At 39.7% G+C, this 14682-nt stretch overlaps 1 protein-coding gene across 2 annotated transcripts in view; it reads left to right on the forward strand.

Moving 5' to 3' along the window:
- Positions 1-14682, forward strand: part of LOC100560578 (very-long-chain enoyl-CoA reductase) — a 46567-nt gene that overhangs the window by 23542 nt on the left and 8343 nt on the right. The window contains exons 2-7 of one of the 2 annotated variants that reach the window (XM_062977963.1): positions 285-335; positions 575-626; positions 1094-1138; positions 3722-3825; positions 7353-7468; positions 7590-7695. In XM_062977963.1, coding sequence (XP_062834033.1) covers positions 285-335; positions 575-626; positions 1094-1138; positions 3722-3825; positions 7353-7468; positions 7590-7695 — 474 coding nt within the window. The remainder of the gene's footprint in view (positions 1-284; positions 336-574; positions 627-1093; positions 1139-3721; positions 3826-7352; positions 7469-7589; positions 7696-14682) is intronic. The other variant, XM_062977964.1, reaches the window with a different exon arrangement.

Below are 14682 nucleotides of genomic sequence, written 5' to 3' on the forward strand. Positions count from 1 at the left end.
AGTAAATCATACTTTCTCAGCTTCAAAGGAAGGCAAAAGGCAAAATCCTTTTGCATAAATCTTGCCAAGAAACAAATCTCATCAGTGATAGGGTCGCCATACGTCTGAAATGACTTGAAGGAAAACAACAAGAAGAACAATAAATAATAAAGTCCATAACTAAGAATGTGTTGCCCTTTCCATGATATCCAAATCCACTGCCTGTGGCAGCCAATTCACATTGTATAATGGCTTGAAGAGCTATTAGCATTTTGCTGATTTTTCCACTTGGTTTCATCTGTTAGGTGGAAATCCTTGATTGGAAGACAAAGCAACAACTATGCTTTTTGGAAAAGGTAAACAATAATCTTACTACCACTTTTCTATTGGCCTTCTTTGGATTCTCAAATTTCTTTAGAGATGTTTCTCAGCAATATTTAAAAAACCCATGTAAAGTAAGTCTGTGTCATTATTCCTGTATTCTGATCAAGAAAGCTAGTTTAGTATTTCTTTCATTTTCCAAAATTAAAAAGAACTCATTGTCATGAATATCCTTTTAATATGTAATCTTACTGGTAATATTTTTGTTACCTAGGTTGAGCCACGTGCTACAATAAGTGATATTAGACTAATGTTCCATAAAATATGTAAGTATATATGCTTTTCAAAAATTATTTAAAAAATAAGATCAACAGTGAAGAAATATTTGAAATATATTTAATTGCATGGAATATGGAGGAGTTCCTAGGCAGCCTGTGCTTTGCAGAGGTTCAAATGCATGTTTTTTGTTTTTTGTTTTATTTTAATTGCTGAAGAGCTAAGCAGCCATGGCAAGAAACTGTGGGTTGATGTAGCAGTGCAGCTTATGCAAAATGCTTCTCCTTGTTTCTTTACTTAGGCAGAGACATCTCAGTGAAAATAATGAATGTTGTATAACTGTAGAAGAAAAAAGCAAGATAATTAACTGAAAAGGGAAAAGATGAATACATTATAAGGAGTGTGATTAGCAGGAAGCAAGATAATTTAAGATCCACAGGGGTTAAATTAGAAGATCTGAACACTAAGTAGTTGGGAGCGATTTTTAATGTGATTTTGTGTGTATTAATCTCTGCAGATCCCCAGTGGTATCCAGCAAGGCAGTCTATGAGACTTGATCCCCGTAAGTAGATGATGAAGATGGTGATGGTGGTGGTGGTGAAAATACAAATGATACCTCATAAATATATTGAAGATCCATTATTACATCTTTATGACTGGTCCTTCTAGGCCTCCGGTGGCCTAGGGGATAAAAGCCTCGTGACTTGAAGGTTGGGTTGCTGACCTGAAAGCTGCCAGGTTCGAATCCCACCCGGGGAGAGCGTGAATGAGCTCCCTCTTTCAGCTCCAGCTCCATGTGGGGACATGAGAGAAGCCTCCCACAAGGATGGTAAAACATTAAAACATCTGGGCGTCCCCTGGGCAACGTCCTTGCAGACGGCCAATTCTCTCACTCCAGAAGCAACTCCGGTTGCTCCTGACACCAAAAAAACAAAAACAAAACCTTGTCCTTTCACCAGTCCAGGTTGCATCTGTTTCACACTTTCATTGTGTTGATAATTGGTGTGGTCACGTCATCAATTAGCAACACAATGAAAATGTGAAATAACTTAGTTAGGCTAGCATAGCCAATTTGGTTTAGCAGAAATACAGGCTCCTTCTACACAGATGAATAAAATCCCACATTTTCTGCTTTGAACTGGAATATATGGCAGTGTGGACTCAAATAACTCAATTCAAAGCAGATATTGTGGGATTTTCTGGGATATAGGGCTGTGTGGAAGGCCCACAGCCTACTAGTGGGATTGTGTTTGAAGTCTTACCAGCTCAGCAGTGTTTCCCAGACCTTGTGCTCTGTTGGCATAGTTCTGGAGAACCTAGGTTCAGTTGTATGTCTCAGTGATGTGACAGAGGAGATGTTTGTGGAGATACAGTCATCCTTCCATATTTGTGAATTAAGCATTCATGGATTTGATTATATTGATTATTGCTATGCTATGCTATACAGGAAGTCCCCGAACTACAAACATCCAACTTACAAACAACCCACAGTTAAGAACAGGGGTGAGACAACAGGAAGTTAGAGAAACCTACCCTTCAGAAGGGAAATTCACTCCTGGAAGAGTTATCTTGGGGAAAAGGGGTCTCCAGCTTTATCACCAATCCTTGCTTCTACAACGAGCCAAATTTTTCAAAATCCAATTATCTCAGGGACAGAAAGTGAGGTGAAATCCTCTGAACAGAGGCACAGACAGCAAAACAAACACCACAAGGGTGTTTCCCCTTTTCTATGCAATCCAAAGCATTTTATTTGTTTATTTCTTTATTTATATCCCACTTTTCTCCCATGGGTGGGATTCAAAGCAGCAAACAATGATTAAAATAGCAGAAATTACCTGACTCAAAAAGTGCAACAACAGAACCCCAAATAAAAACCCCAAATAAAAAAGATAAACAAATAGCACATTATGCAAACCATATACAACAAGCTTAATAAATACAACATGTACCATTAAAAATTCCTTGGGCCTCAGGCCACTGAGGTTATCCATAAAAACATACTAAAGATCCTGGAAGCTCCGCTTCTTTAGGTCGTGTAAACATTGTCAAGTCCGAGATAGGTTTCAGTGATGTGCCTTACCAATAGCTGCCTGGTCACTGCCACCAAAAAGGCCCTCTCTCTCTCGCGTTCCCACTAACTGCACCTGTGATGGTGGTGGGACCGAGAGAAGGGCCTCTCCTGATGTTCTCAGGGTTCGTGTGGGCTGACAGAAGGAGATGCGGCCCCTCAAGCAAGCTGGGCCTGAACCGTTTAGGGCTTTATAGGCTAAAACTAGCACCTTGAATTGCACCCGGAAACAAACGAGGAGCCAGTGTAGCTGCTTCAGGCATATATATATATATATATATGTGTGTGTGTGTGTGTGTCTGTATGTGCATGTGTATGGCTGGCATTAAAAAGGTAAAGATAAAGGTTTCCCCTGACGTTAAGTCCAGTCGTGTCCGACTCTGGGGGTTAGTGCTCATCTCCATTTCTAAGCCGCAGAGCCGGCGTTGTCCGTAGACACCTCCAAGGTCATGTGGCCGGCATGATTGCATGGAATACCGTTACCTTCCCGCCGGAGCGGTACCTATTGATCTACTCACATTACCATGCTTTCGAACTGCTAGGCTGGCAGAAGCTGGAGCTAACAGCGGGCGCTCACTCCACTCCCTGGATTTGAACCTGGGACCTTTTGGTCTGCAAGTTCAGCAGCTCAGCGCTTTAGCACATTGAGCCACTGGAGGCTCCATGGCTGGCATTACACTTCAAAATATACCTGTTCTGACTTACATACAAATGCAATTTAATAATAAACCTACAGAACCTACCTTGTTCGTAACTTGGGTACTGCCTGTACTATGCAATACTATATAGCATATTCTTTCAAGAGAAAATGCAGGGTTTATGAGAACAGAGCATATAATGCAAGTTACCAGATTGCCCAAAGGTTCTCACTTGATTGAAAACAGCTTCAGGTGTTTTATTGCCACCAGTTCCCTTCCAGTTTGTCCCAATTAGCTGAGAATATTGACTGAATGGTTGGGATCCTGTCAGATGCAGTGCCAGTAGGTCAACAGCAAATGTAAGATTTGATGAGCAGCCGCATGCTTCACTTCACCTCTCGTGACACCAAGCCTTGTAACCCTTCCTCTCTTTTCTCAGAAGGAAAATCACTGAAGGATGAAGAAATTATCCAGCTGCTCCCTGTTGGCACAACTGCTACACTCTATTTTAAAGATTTAGGGCCCCAACTAGGATGGACTATGGTGAGCTTCAGCATTTCAGATGTTTTAATTAATGACTGTTTTACTTGAATTCATCCTTGTCTTGCTTTCTCTTTGTGCTGATGCAAAGTTCTTGCAGGTTCTTTAGATTTCTACAAAGAGTGAAGACTCTTTCTCTCTCCTCAGCTGTCTTTTTTGTCCATTTCTTTAAGATTATTAGATGGTGGGATGAAGAATCCACAGGGGAAATATATAATTGCCACAAAACTTGGCAGATAAATACAGTGCAAAAAGCAGCAGTTGTTGCCCAGCAACATGACAAAAAGAAAAAGCAGTGTTTGGAAAGCACTGAGAGACAGAGGTGAAAAAATCCAAGGGTTATATATAATCTTCATAAATTAAAGCAACTGGCCCTGAGGCAAACTGCCTATCCCAGAGCTTATTCAACTTGCATTTTGGGGCCACAGCTCCCAGAATCCCCAGCCAGTCCTGGCAAACGTTCTACTTTTTTCTAACTGAGCCCCATGCCAAGTAGAAATTGAACAGATGAAGTGCTTCCTAGCACAAAAATGTTGTGATGCGGACTATTTTATCATTTAAAGTAAAGTTGGAGAAAGTACACCCTATACTGTTCTTGTGGCTACCCTAGGTATGAGAAGGGTAATTTTACAACTTCTTGCCATTTTAGGTCTTTTTCCTCAGAAAAAATGACAAGTGGTAGACATCTTTGTCACTTCTAAGACCGCTTCTGGGCTTCACATGTCCCAGAGAGGACTAAATATTAGTAAAAATGCCCCATGCTCTCTAGATGGCATTAGGGGACATAAACAGTTGATGTAGCAGCAGTGTGAGACAGTAATTTATAAAACAAGAATAAGGGCCCATCTACACAGCATCTAAAATACAGGATTTCCTGAGATAAAAGGGGGACTAAATGTTGCTAGTGATAAATCCACGCTGATTTGCTGCAATGGACGAAAAACACTGGGTAAAAGGTTCCTCTTTTATTTCTGTTCTGGCTGGAAAATGCACATACAGTAGAGTCTCACTTATCCAAGCCTCACTTATCCAAGCCTCTGGATAATCCAAGCCATTTTTGTAGTCAATGTTTTCAATATATCGTGATATTTTGGTGCTAAATTCATAAATACAGTAATTACAACATAACATTACTGCATATTGAACTACTTTTTCTGTCAAATTTGTTGTATAACATGATGTTTTGGTGCTTAATTTGTAAAATCATAACCTAATTTGATATTTAATAGGCTTTTCCTTAATCCCTCCTTATTATCCAAGATATTCGCTTATCCAAGCTTCTGCCAGCCCGTTTAGCTTGGATAAGTGAGACTCTACTGTATTTGCATCTTTCTATATCCTTGTACTTGCAAAATGTATGTGATTTCCTTCCCTCTCCTCTGTGGAGACTGCTCCAGCACCTATCCACTTCTAAAAAGCTTAAAACTACTGATCAGGTGATTGGGCTGTGAAACGGACACACAGCTGGTTTAAAGGAAGCATGAATGGAGAGCAATTCAAACTCTGTAACTGTTTATTTTAAACTTTGTAATATTAGACAGAGCTTGAATAAACTATTGGGGGAAGAGAGAAATCCTGCGGAAGTTGTTTTTTTTAAAAAAAAAATCCCTCAGTTATTTATTTACTATATTTATGTCCCACTCCTTCTCACCTCCAAGAGGACTCAGAGTGGCTTACAGTATGGCAATATTCAATGCCACATATGCAAACAAGAAAATACTGTACAATAAATTATATACAGAAAAATAATGTAAACATATAAATATCATAAAACTCTTAAAAACCATGATACCTCATCCAGGAGTCGTCATTTATGTTGCTACAGTTATGCCAGTTCTCTATTGTACTATCCAAACACCTGAGCCCACAGCCATGTCTTCACCCTTTTTCTGAAGACCAGGAGAGAGGGGGCCAGTCTGAAGTCACTGGGGAGGAAGTTCCATAGTCAAGGGGCTGCCATTGAGAAAGCCCTGTTTCTCATTCCCCCCAGTCGCGCTTGCGGAGGGTGTGAGACCGAGAGCAGGGCCTCAATGCTCTCATAGGGAGAGATACATTCAGATAGGCAAGTTGGACCGGAACTGTTATATGCTGAACCTCATATGTGTACATGCGAATCTGCTTGTATTTATATTAAGATATTCGCATGTGCACATATAAGGTCTAACTCAGAGTGATTTCTTTTTTTAAAAAAACCCTTCCGCCGGATGTCCCCTGTCTGCCCGCCACCTTGTTCCGATACAGAGGAAACCTTTGAGGATGGCGGGGGGAAGAAATCCCAGGACCCACATGTCTGTGTGGGGACATGTTTTCAGGTCCTCCATTTAAATCCCGCATTTTTGTGCTGTCTGGAAGCGCCGTAAGAAGCATGTGACTCTCAGGTGATGTTGGACTGTAATTCCATCATTCCTCACTATTTGCTATGCTGCTCAGGTTTGCTGGAATTATGTTCATAAATATCTGGAGGGCTGTATAATTCCCACCACTGCTGTAAAAGAAAGTGTGGTGATCTTATATTATATGTTAAATGCTTGTTCACTCAGCAGGCTTTCAGATAGCCAAGCAGACATTGGTAGACAATAGCCTTGTCAACCAGCTCAGAAAAGTCCATAAGCTGCAGTGTATTTACTGTCTTCCATTTTACTTCTCAGACTTTTTTTGTGAAAAAAAGACTGTATAGTTGCTCTTTTTCTCTCTCTTGGCAGCCCTCTTTAAGTGAAGGTGAAAAGCAGTATAGCTTAAGGATATATTGCAGGCTCAAAATGCAGTGAGCCATAGGAGAAAAGGCAGAGCACCATGGGTCCAGTGTAGTTACATCAGATGATGTTTCCTTTTTATCCTGACATTGGTCCAACCAAATGCTAGTGCTGGAAATGACATCTGCGGTGCTATCCTGGTCATGAGGTTCATTAAGAACAGGCATCTGGAGAGACCTCTTGAGGTCCTACCACAACTGCTTGTTTTGATGTGCTGCAGGTATCATTTCCTAATCTGCAGTGCTTCAAGAAGCCTTTAGTTCAGGCAATGAAAAAAGGAGCTTGAGACAGTCATGTTAACGAATCCTCAGCATTCATGAAATCATTACGCCAGTTCATAATCGTGTAACTATCAAACAGAAGCCCAGCCAAAATTAGTTGAACAGCCTCCAACAAACCTCTTTCCATATCTCTAAAGGCCATCTCTAGATTTTTGAGGGCCTCCAAGATTGTTCTCCACTGCCCATTGCTGTCCTGGACTTGCTGGACTGTTCACATCCATGTGAGTGTTCACATCTATTGGTGTTCAGGAGCTGCCTATCCTTGAGGGTACCTGCTCTAGCAATGTTCACATGCCCCGTTGCCTTCTACAAGTGGGGATAAAATGTGGGTGTGAGTTGTGATGCATTACAAGTGTTGGTTCAACATCCATAGTGAGTGGGAGATTGGCAGTCAATGTTGAGTTTGGGGAAGCTAGTCCCATGTAGCCTTTGGGTATTTGGCTGTACCCCGAGACTGATTGTGGGAGACATCTAATAATTATTCTCTCTTTTTCAGGTGTTTCTAATAGAATATTCGGGCCCATTGTTCATCTATTTTGTGTTTTATTTCCGCATGCCTTTTATCTATGGCCTGGATGACAGGTTTACCACGAGCCGACATCCAGTAGTTAAGTAAGTCACACTTCAAGGCCAGAGGAATTAATTACTTTGGGGGAATCACAACTTTAATCCAATTGTCTTGCCCTATTTGTCTCTTTAGCTTTCTGAAATGCTTTTATCTTGCTGTTTCTAGCTTGGCATGTATCTGCCATTCTTTCCACTACATCAAAAGGTTGATTGAAACAATATTTGTTCATCGGTTCTCCCATGGGACTATGCCACTGAGGAATATTGTTAAGGTAAATTGTCACAAAATCTACTTGCAGCCCTTATTTAAAATCCAATCTGGCCACTCTCTGCAGTACTCTACTAGCCCAATTTTGGGTGCGGATTGTAGGGTAAAGTACTGCCACTTACGATGAGAAACCCATTGTGCATTAACATTAGCATGCTCCTATTGATGTGCTGCTGTATCATTCCAAATTCTTCTTTTCCCAATTTCTGCTGCAAGGTGATACCTAGTTTGGCATAGTCAACCGCCAAAAAAAGGAATGATAACCACTGGTTTTACTGTTTGTTGAGCTATTCCTGTTTTATAAAGACTGGTTCATTATTGTGTTCACTCTCTTTCGGATCAGAACCTTGGGCTTATTTTTTTCTTTTTGCAAGAGAGCTAGCTGTAGACCACATTTCAGAACATTTAAATTGCCGGTGACGCAGCTGGTTAAACCCCTGAGCTGCTGAACTTGCTGATCAAAAGGTTGGCAGTTCAAGTCCAGAGAACGGGGTGAGCTCCTGCTGTTAGCCTCAGCTTCTGCCAACCTAGCAGTTCGAAAACATGCAAATGTGAGTAGATCAATAGGTACTGCTCTGGCAGGAAGGTAATGGCACTCTATGCAGTCATGCTGGCCACATGACTTTCGAGGTGGCTAACAACAACACCAGCTCTTCGTCTTAGAAGTGGAGATGAGCACTACCCCCAGAGTTGGACACAACTAGACTTAATGTCAAGGGGAAACCTTTTCCTTCACCTATTCTTTAGACCTGTGTTGGCTAGAAGCACTGAATGGCAGGTAAAAAGTATTTCATAGTACATCCATCCAAAACATTTTTATTATTTTTGTAGCATATTATTAAATAGTTTAAGCAGGAAACAAGATGAGAGTGTTTAATTATATCTTTGAGATGCATTCGTTCTCAGTGAGGACTCAGTAGTTTCTGCCACAGAACTGCTCCTAGACCTGCAGAAAGATACATACCTTTACTTTGTAAAGGTAATTTTATGGCTGAGAAATGGGAGGTGATTTCTGTAGCTTATATTCTCTCTAGTGCTGTGTTGATGGACGCAGCGAGCTGGAATACAATTTTTACTGAGCCTCCCTCACCTCTGCAGGCCTTTGCAGCTGAAAATTTGTTTTGTAGGGTTGGGAGACCTTCTGGAACAGTGTGTCTATGGCCCTTTCTATACTGCCATATAAAATCCAGATTATCTGCTTTGACCTGGATTATATGGCAGTGTAGACTCAGATAATCCAGTTCAAAGCAGATAATGTGATTTATTTGCTTTGATAATCTGGATTATATGGCAGTATAGAAGGGGCCTTTGGAAGCATCTCTTATTCTTATATTCTGCTTTTCTCTCCAGTGGAGGCTTCTACTAGCTCTTAGCTCCACCCGCAAATTGAAGACCCTATTCCATTTGCAGAAGAGAGCAAATGATTCAAAACTGTTTATTCAGTTTATACCATCCAGTGGATATTATGTGGGGAAGCTTTTGGAAACACTGATTCTTGAAAGCAATATTTTCCACTGGGAGATTTTAATTTTTCATTGTGTTTTGTGGATCATTATTAAGTTTTTTGAAGCTCCCGTAATAGCAAACTTGACAGATGCATGGAGGCCTCATTTAGAAATCTGATACTCACATACTGTATATCATATGAATGGTGTTGTGCATATGTATGTATTTTCATTTCCAAGATACAGTAAATATATGTGCATGTGTGTTTGTGTATTTACCATTTGAATTTGGCCACAGATTACCAAAAGCACAATACTTCATTTCAGTAGTTCACTCTTTTTACTGGTAACACCTTCTGATATATATAGGTATGCAACATATACAGTATAAAGTGTTTTTGTCAGGCCTAGGAAGAAAACAGTCTGTTCTTACTGGAATTGTTGTATATGAGAAATGAGTACAAAGGGATTGCAGTGTATGAAGTAGACTGAAATTCTATTTAGGAAATATGATATATTGCATGTTGCATAGAATGGATAATGGAATAATATAGTACAATTATAACTAGCAATTCAATTTACATCATTACATGGGAAGAGTTTAATAAGTCAGTTTTAGCAAATATAGAAGATGTAATGAAATATGTAAACTATAATACTTATCGGTACCTTCTTTAATAGTAAAGAATCAATATTTTAAATTCCTTTTGGATTTGTTATAGACAACCTTTAAAGCCCCCAGAGCCCTCAGTAATGCAGTGGGTTAAATTGGTGAGCTGCTGAACTTGCTGACCAAAAAGTCGGCAGTTTGAATCCCTGGAGTGGGGTGAGCTCCTGCTCTTAGCCCCACCTTCTGCCAACCTAGCAGTTCACAAACATGCAAATGTGAGTAGATTAATAGGTACTGCTCCAGCGGGAAGGTAACAGCACTCTATGCAGTCATGCCGGCCACATGACCTTGGAAATGTCTATGGACAACACCGGCTCTTCGACTTAGAAATGGAGATGAGCACCAACCCACCAGAGTTGGACATGACTAGACTTAATGTCAGGGGAAAACTTTTACCTTTACCTTTACTATCTGTAAAGCACCAAATAACTTTTTTATGGTAACAAGTATAGCATGGCACACAAAACAACATCTGAAACTCATGTCGTCATCTGAATTTGGTGATGATTGTTACTACTATTGTTACTACTTCGGCTACTATTAATTAATATCCCATCTTTCTTTTTTTTTTCCAAAAGTGGGATTCAAGACAGCTCATAAAAGCTCTCAGAGACAGAAGTAAAACTTACAAAAAGTTAATCAAAATGCATTTATCCTTAGAATTAAAACTACTTAAGACAAATCTATAAAAGATTTATTATTATTATTTTCCTATTTTCTCTCTCTAAAAAGAGACTCAAAGCAGCTCAAAATACAACCATAGCTGGATTTACACTGCTTTATAATCCAGTTCAAAGCAGATAATCTGGATTTTGTTGTCAAAGGCTTTCATGGCCAGAATCACAGGGTTGTTGTGTGTTTTCTGGGCTGTATGGCCATGTTCCAGAAGCATTCTCTCCTGATATTTCACCCACATCTATGGCAGGCATCCTCAGAGTTTGTGAAACATCAGGAGAGAATGCTTCTAGAACATGGCCATACAGCCCGGAAAACACACAACAATCTGGATTTTATATGGTAGTGTAGATGGGGCTCTAAATGTATACAAACATTAAAACAGAATTAAATGTGAACGGCATTAAACCCACAGCACCCCCTGACATGATCTTAAAAACCTTCATCTTTAAATACATCTCTGAATAAGAAGGTTTTAGCCTGCCACTAGAAGGACAGAAGGTGTTCCAGAGTCGAGGAGCAGCCACTGGAAAGGCCCTCTCTCTCGTTCCCATCGCAAACTGAGATTGCAGTGGAGGTGGGATCGAGAGAAGGGTCTCTCCTGAAGATCTCAGTGTTCGTATAGGGAGATGTGATCACCCAAATAGACAGTAAGAAGTCAGTGAAATTAGAGCCCTTGCAGTCAGTTGTTAAAATCTCATTGGCATCGTTGGTGAAAGGAGAATAAGGATGTTGCCATCCAAGGCCGCCAAAGTAGGTCTGAAAGCAGGCCCAGAAAAAGCTCTGTTTTCCATCCTACTAAACATAGATGATAATGACAGGGCTGAAGGCATGCTCTTAGAGGAAGACACAGTGCTCCAGATTGGCGGGACCCAAACAGACCAGAAACCAGCAGAGCTGGGTTGCTGTGAGTTTTCCGGGCTGTATGGCCATGTTCCAGAAGCATTCTCTCCTGATGTTTCAGCTACATCTATGGCAGGCATCCTCAGAGGTTGTGGGGTTTATATATCTGTGGAATGTTCAGGGTGGGAGAAAGAACTCTTGTCTGCCTGAATTTTGCAATTAATCACCTTGATTAGCATTGAAAAGCCATGCAGCTTCAAAGCCTGGCTGATTCCTGCCTGGGGAAATCCTTTGTTGGGAGATGTTAGGGGATAATGTTTATGAAACATGGCCATACAGCCCTGAAAACTCACAGCAACCCAGTGATTCTGGCCATTAAAGCCTTCAACAATCAGCAGAGCTGTTGCCACAATGGAATTGCATACGCCCCAGTTAGCAATCTGACTGCAGCTCTTTGAGCCAACAGAAGTTTCTGAACAATTTTCAATGCATATATGGACTTCTTGAGTCAAGGATATATCTCCAAACTGCAGGGTCTCTATGATCCTTACATTGATTTTTCTCTTTGATGATACTTCAACTACTGTTACAAAGTTTTTGCTCTGATTAAGCTTCCTTAATGACAAGGCGCCTGAAGAATAAACTGCCCAGTGGCAGCTTGCCAGTTATTGTATTACTGCTATTGATCTCAGATGAAGTAGAAACCATTTGTTCTGGAAACCTTTGCTATTCAACCGGGAATATGTTATTTTAATATATAATGTATTTTTCCTGAACAGGGTTGTTCACATTAATTAAACCATTTAGTGCTGGGTCTCGTCCAATAGTGAAAAGCTTCTTTTCAGAATATTTCCCTGCCTTGAGATTGGTCAAAACAGGGATAGCCAAGGATGGTTTTCTTTTGAGAAATCATTCCTTCAGGGCATAGGTGACAAGCCGAACTTGAGTGTAATAATTTCTCACAAGTGAGAATATGACCTGTAACATTATTATTTATAGGTAGTCACAAGGGCATACTTAAGTTCCATTTTGCTCCATTTGGAGAAGGGAGAAGCATGAAGGACAGATTAAATCCCCTTTTAAACTAACAGTTAACTCTGACACATGACTGTAAAATAAAAACAGAATAACGTCCCAAGTTTGGAGAATAAAATGTCCTTCTGGCATTTTTTATCTGAAGCTGGATCTACACTGCCATATAATCGTTTCTGAATCTAGACTGCTTTGAACTGGATTATATTAGTCCAAACAGCCATATAATCCAGTTTCTGAATCTAGACTATCTGCTTTGAACTGGATTACATGAGTCCACACTGCCATATAATCCAGTTTCTGAATCCAGACTATCTGCTTTGAACTGGATTATATGAGTCCACACTACCATGTAATTCAGTTCAAAGCAGATAATGTGGATGTAGAAACTGGATTATATGACAGTGTAGATGGGGCCTTAGACAGTTGCAGGGATGGGATTATCTGATCCACTGTTCTACTACTTTTGTGTGTGCGTGCTTTCAAGTTGCCTGTCAACATAAGGAAACCAATGAATTTAATAGGGTTTTCTTAAGCAAGGACTACACAGAGGTGGTTTGCCAGTTACTTCCTCTGAAATACAGCTTTCAGCACCTGGTATCCATTGGCACTCTCCCATCCAAGCATTATAACCAGGGCTGATCCTACTTGGCTTCCAAGATTCGAGGGGATCTGGTGCCTTTAGGGTATTTAGACAGACCACTTCCTTAAAAATTGCAGCATCATATCTGTGGTGACTTTTAAAATGCTGATCTTCCCATCAACTTGCCACCCTGAGATTGTAATAACAAACTTTTCTTAAATTGTTCTTTAATGACTAATGTTAATATATTTTGCCTTATGGAATTGGGCCATGCAGAACAGAAAACAAATTAGTGTCTGCTTTCATTTTGTTGCAATGATAGGTTATTTAGAATGGCCCTAGCAAATGAAAAACAGTCTCCACAAATGATGCCTCTATGGGCTGGATCTATACTGCCCTATATCCCAGGATTTGATCCTAGATTACATGTTTGTTTATCCCAAGAAATGTAGACTCATATAATCCAATTCAAAGCAGATAATCTGGGATCAGATCCTGGGATATAAGACAGTGTAGATGCAGCCTATATGTAGAGAAATGGTCCCCAATGGAGGTTTACCTGGTTTTTAATTTTTTTCTTGTAGTTTTTATTATTGTAATGTTTTTTGTGTTTCAACACTATGTGCAGTTTTGAATGTTATGTAAAGGATTCCAATCTATACATCAAGAAATAAATATAGCTCCACTTCTCCATTTACCCTCCAAAGTAATAGCATAACTATTTAGAAAAGAGGAAAACGTTCTTTCCATAAGAGAGATGATGGCTTCAACTGTGACTCAGAGATTGGACTAGGATTGTGTTCCTTGCATCGGGGCCATCTGCTATTGCTTCCTCAACTTTATTTTCTGTGATGTATCATTAAATATTAATAGTGAACCACTCTGTGAATTCAAGTAAAGTTAATGTTTGAATTTCTGATAAAGACATTTAATGGAATTGACACAACTTCTACCAGAGTTGGAAAGTCTCTTTATATATTTATATATATATTTTATATATATAGTGTTGTGGAGTAAATTGGGCTCATGTTCCCATGAAATGCCTTCTTATGCTGATAAAAGAGCTTTTCGCTGGGATCTGAACTATTTAGATCTTATAATCTTTCAGGTATATTACAAATAAATAACAACAATATTGTTGGAAGTTGTAGATGCAAATTAATAGAAGCTTTACCACGGCTTCTGAACAAAAGTTTACCCTGCAGTCTAATAACGTGCCACTCAGGCTTGTGAAATAAATACAGTAGAGTCTCACTTATCCAAGCTAAACGGGCCGGTAGAACCTTGGATAAGCAAATATCTTGGATAATAAGGAGGGATTAAGGAAAAGCCTATTAAACATCAAATTAAGTTATGATTTTACAAAAACATTATGTTATACAACAAATTTGACAGAAAAAGTAGTTCAATACGCAGAAATGTCATGTTGTAATTACTGTATTTACGAATTTAGCACCAAAATATCACAATATATTGAAAACATTGACTACAAAAATGCATTGGATAATCCAGAACCTTGGATAAGCGAGTCTTGGATAAGTGAGACTCTACAGTAACAGGAACTTTACTTCAGTTCAATAGGTCAAACAGAGCAACAATATATACAGTAGTCTCTCTGGTTTCTTACAGAGAACAGAGAGAATAAACAGTCCTTTTAAAACAGTCTTTAAATATGCCACATTGCCTTAAAAATGATCAGGCTTCAGAGAGCTGGCAGCCATTAATTCCCTAGCTGTTACCTCT

Source organism: Anolis carolinensis, chromosome 4, assembly GCF_035594765.1.
Source record: "Anolis carolinensis isolate JA03-04 chromosome 4, rAnoCar3.1.pri, whole genome shotgun sequence".
In the NCBI taxonomy this organism is placed as follows: Eukaryota; Metazoa; Chordata; class Lepidosauria; order Squamata; family Dactyloidae; genus Anolis; species Anolis carolinensis.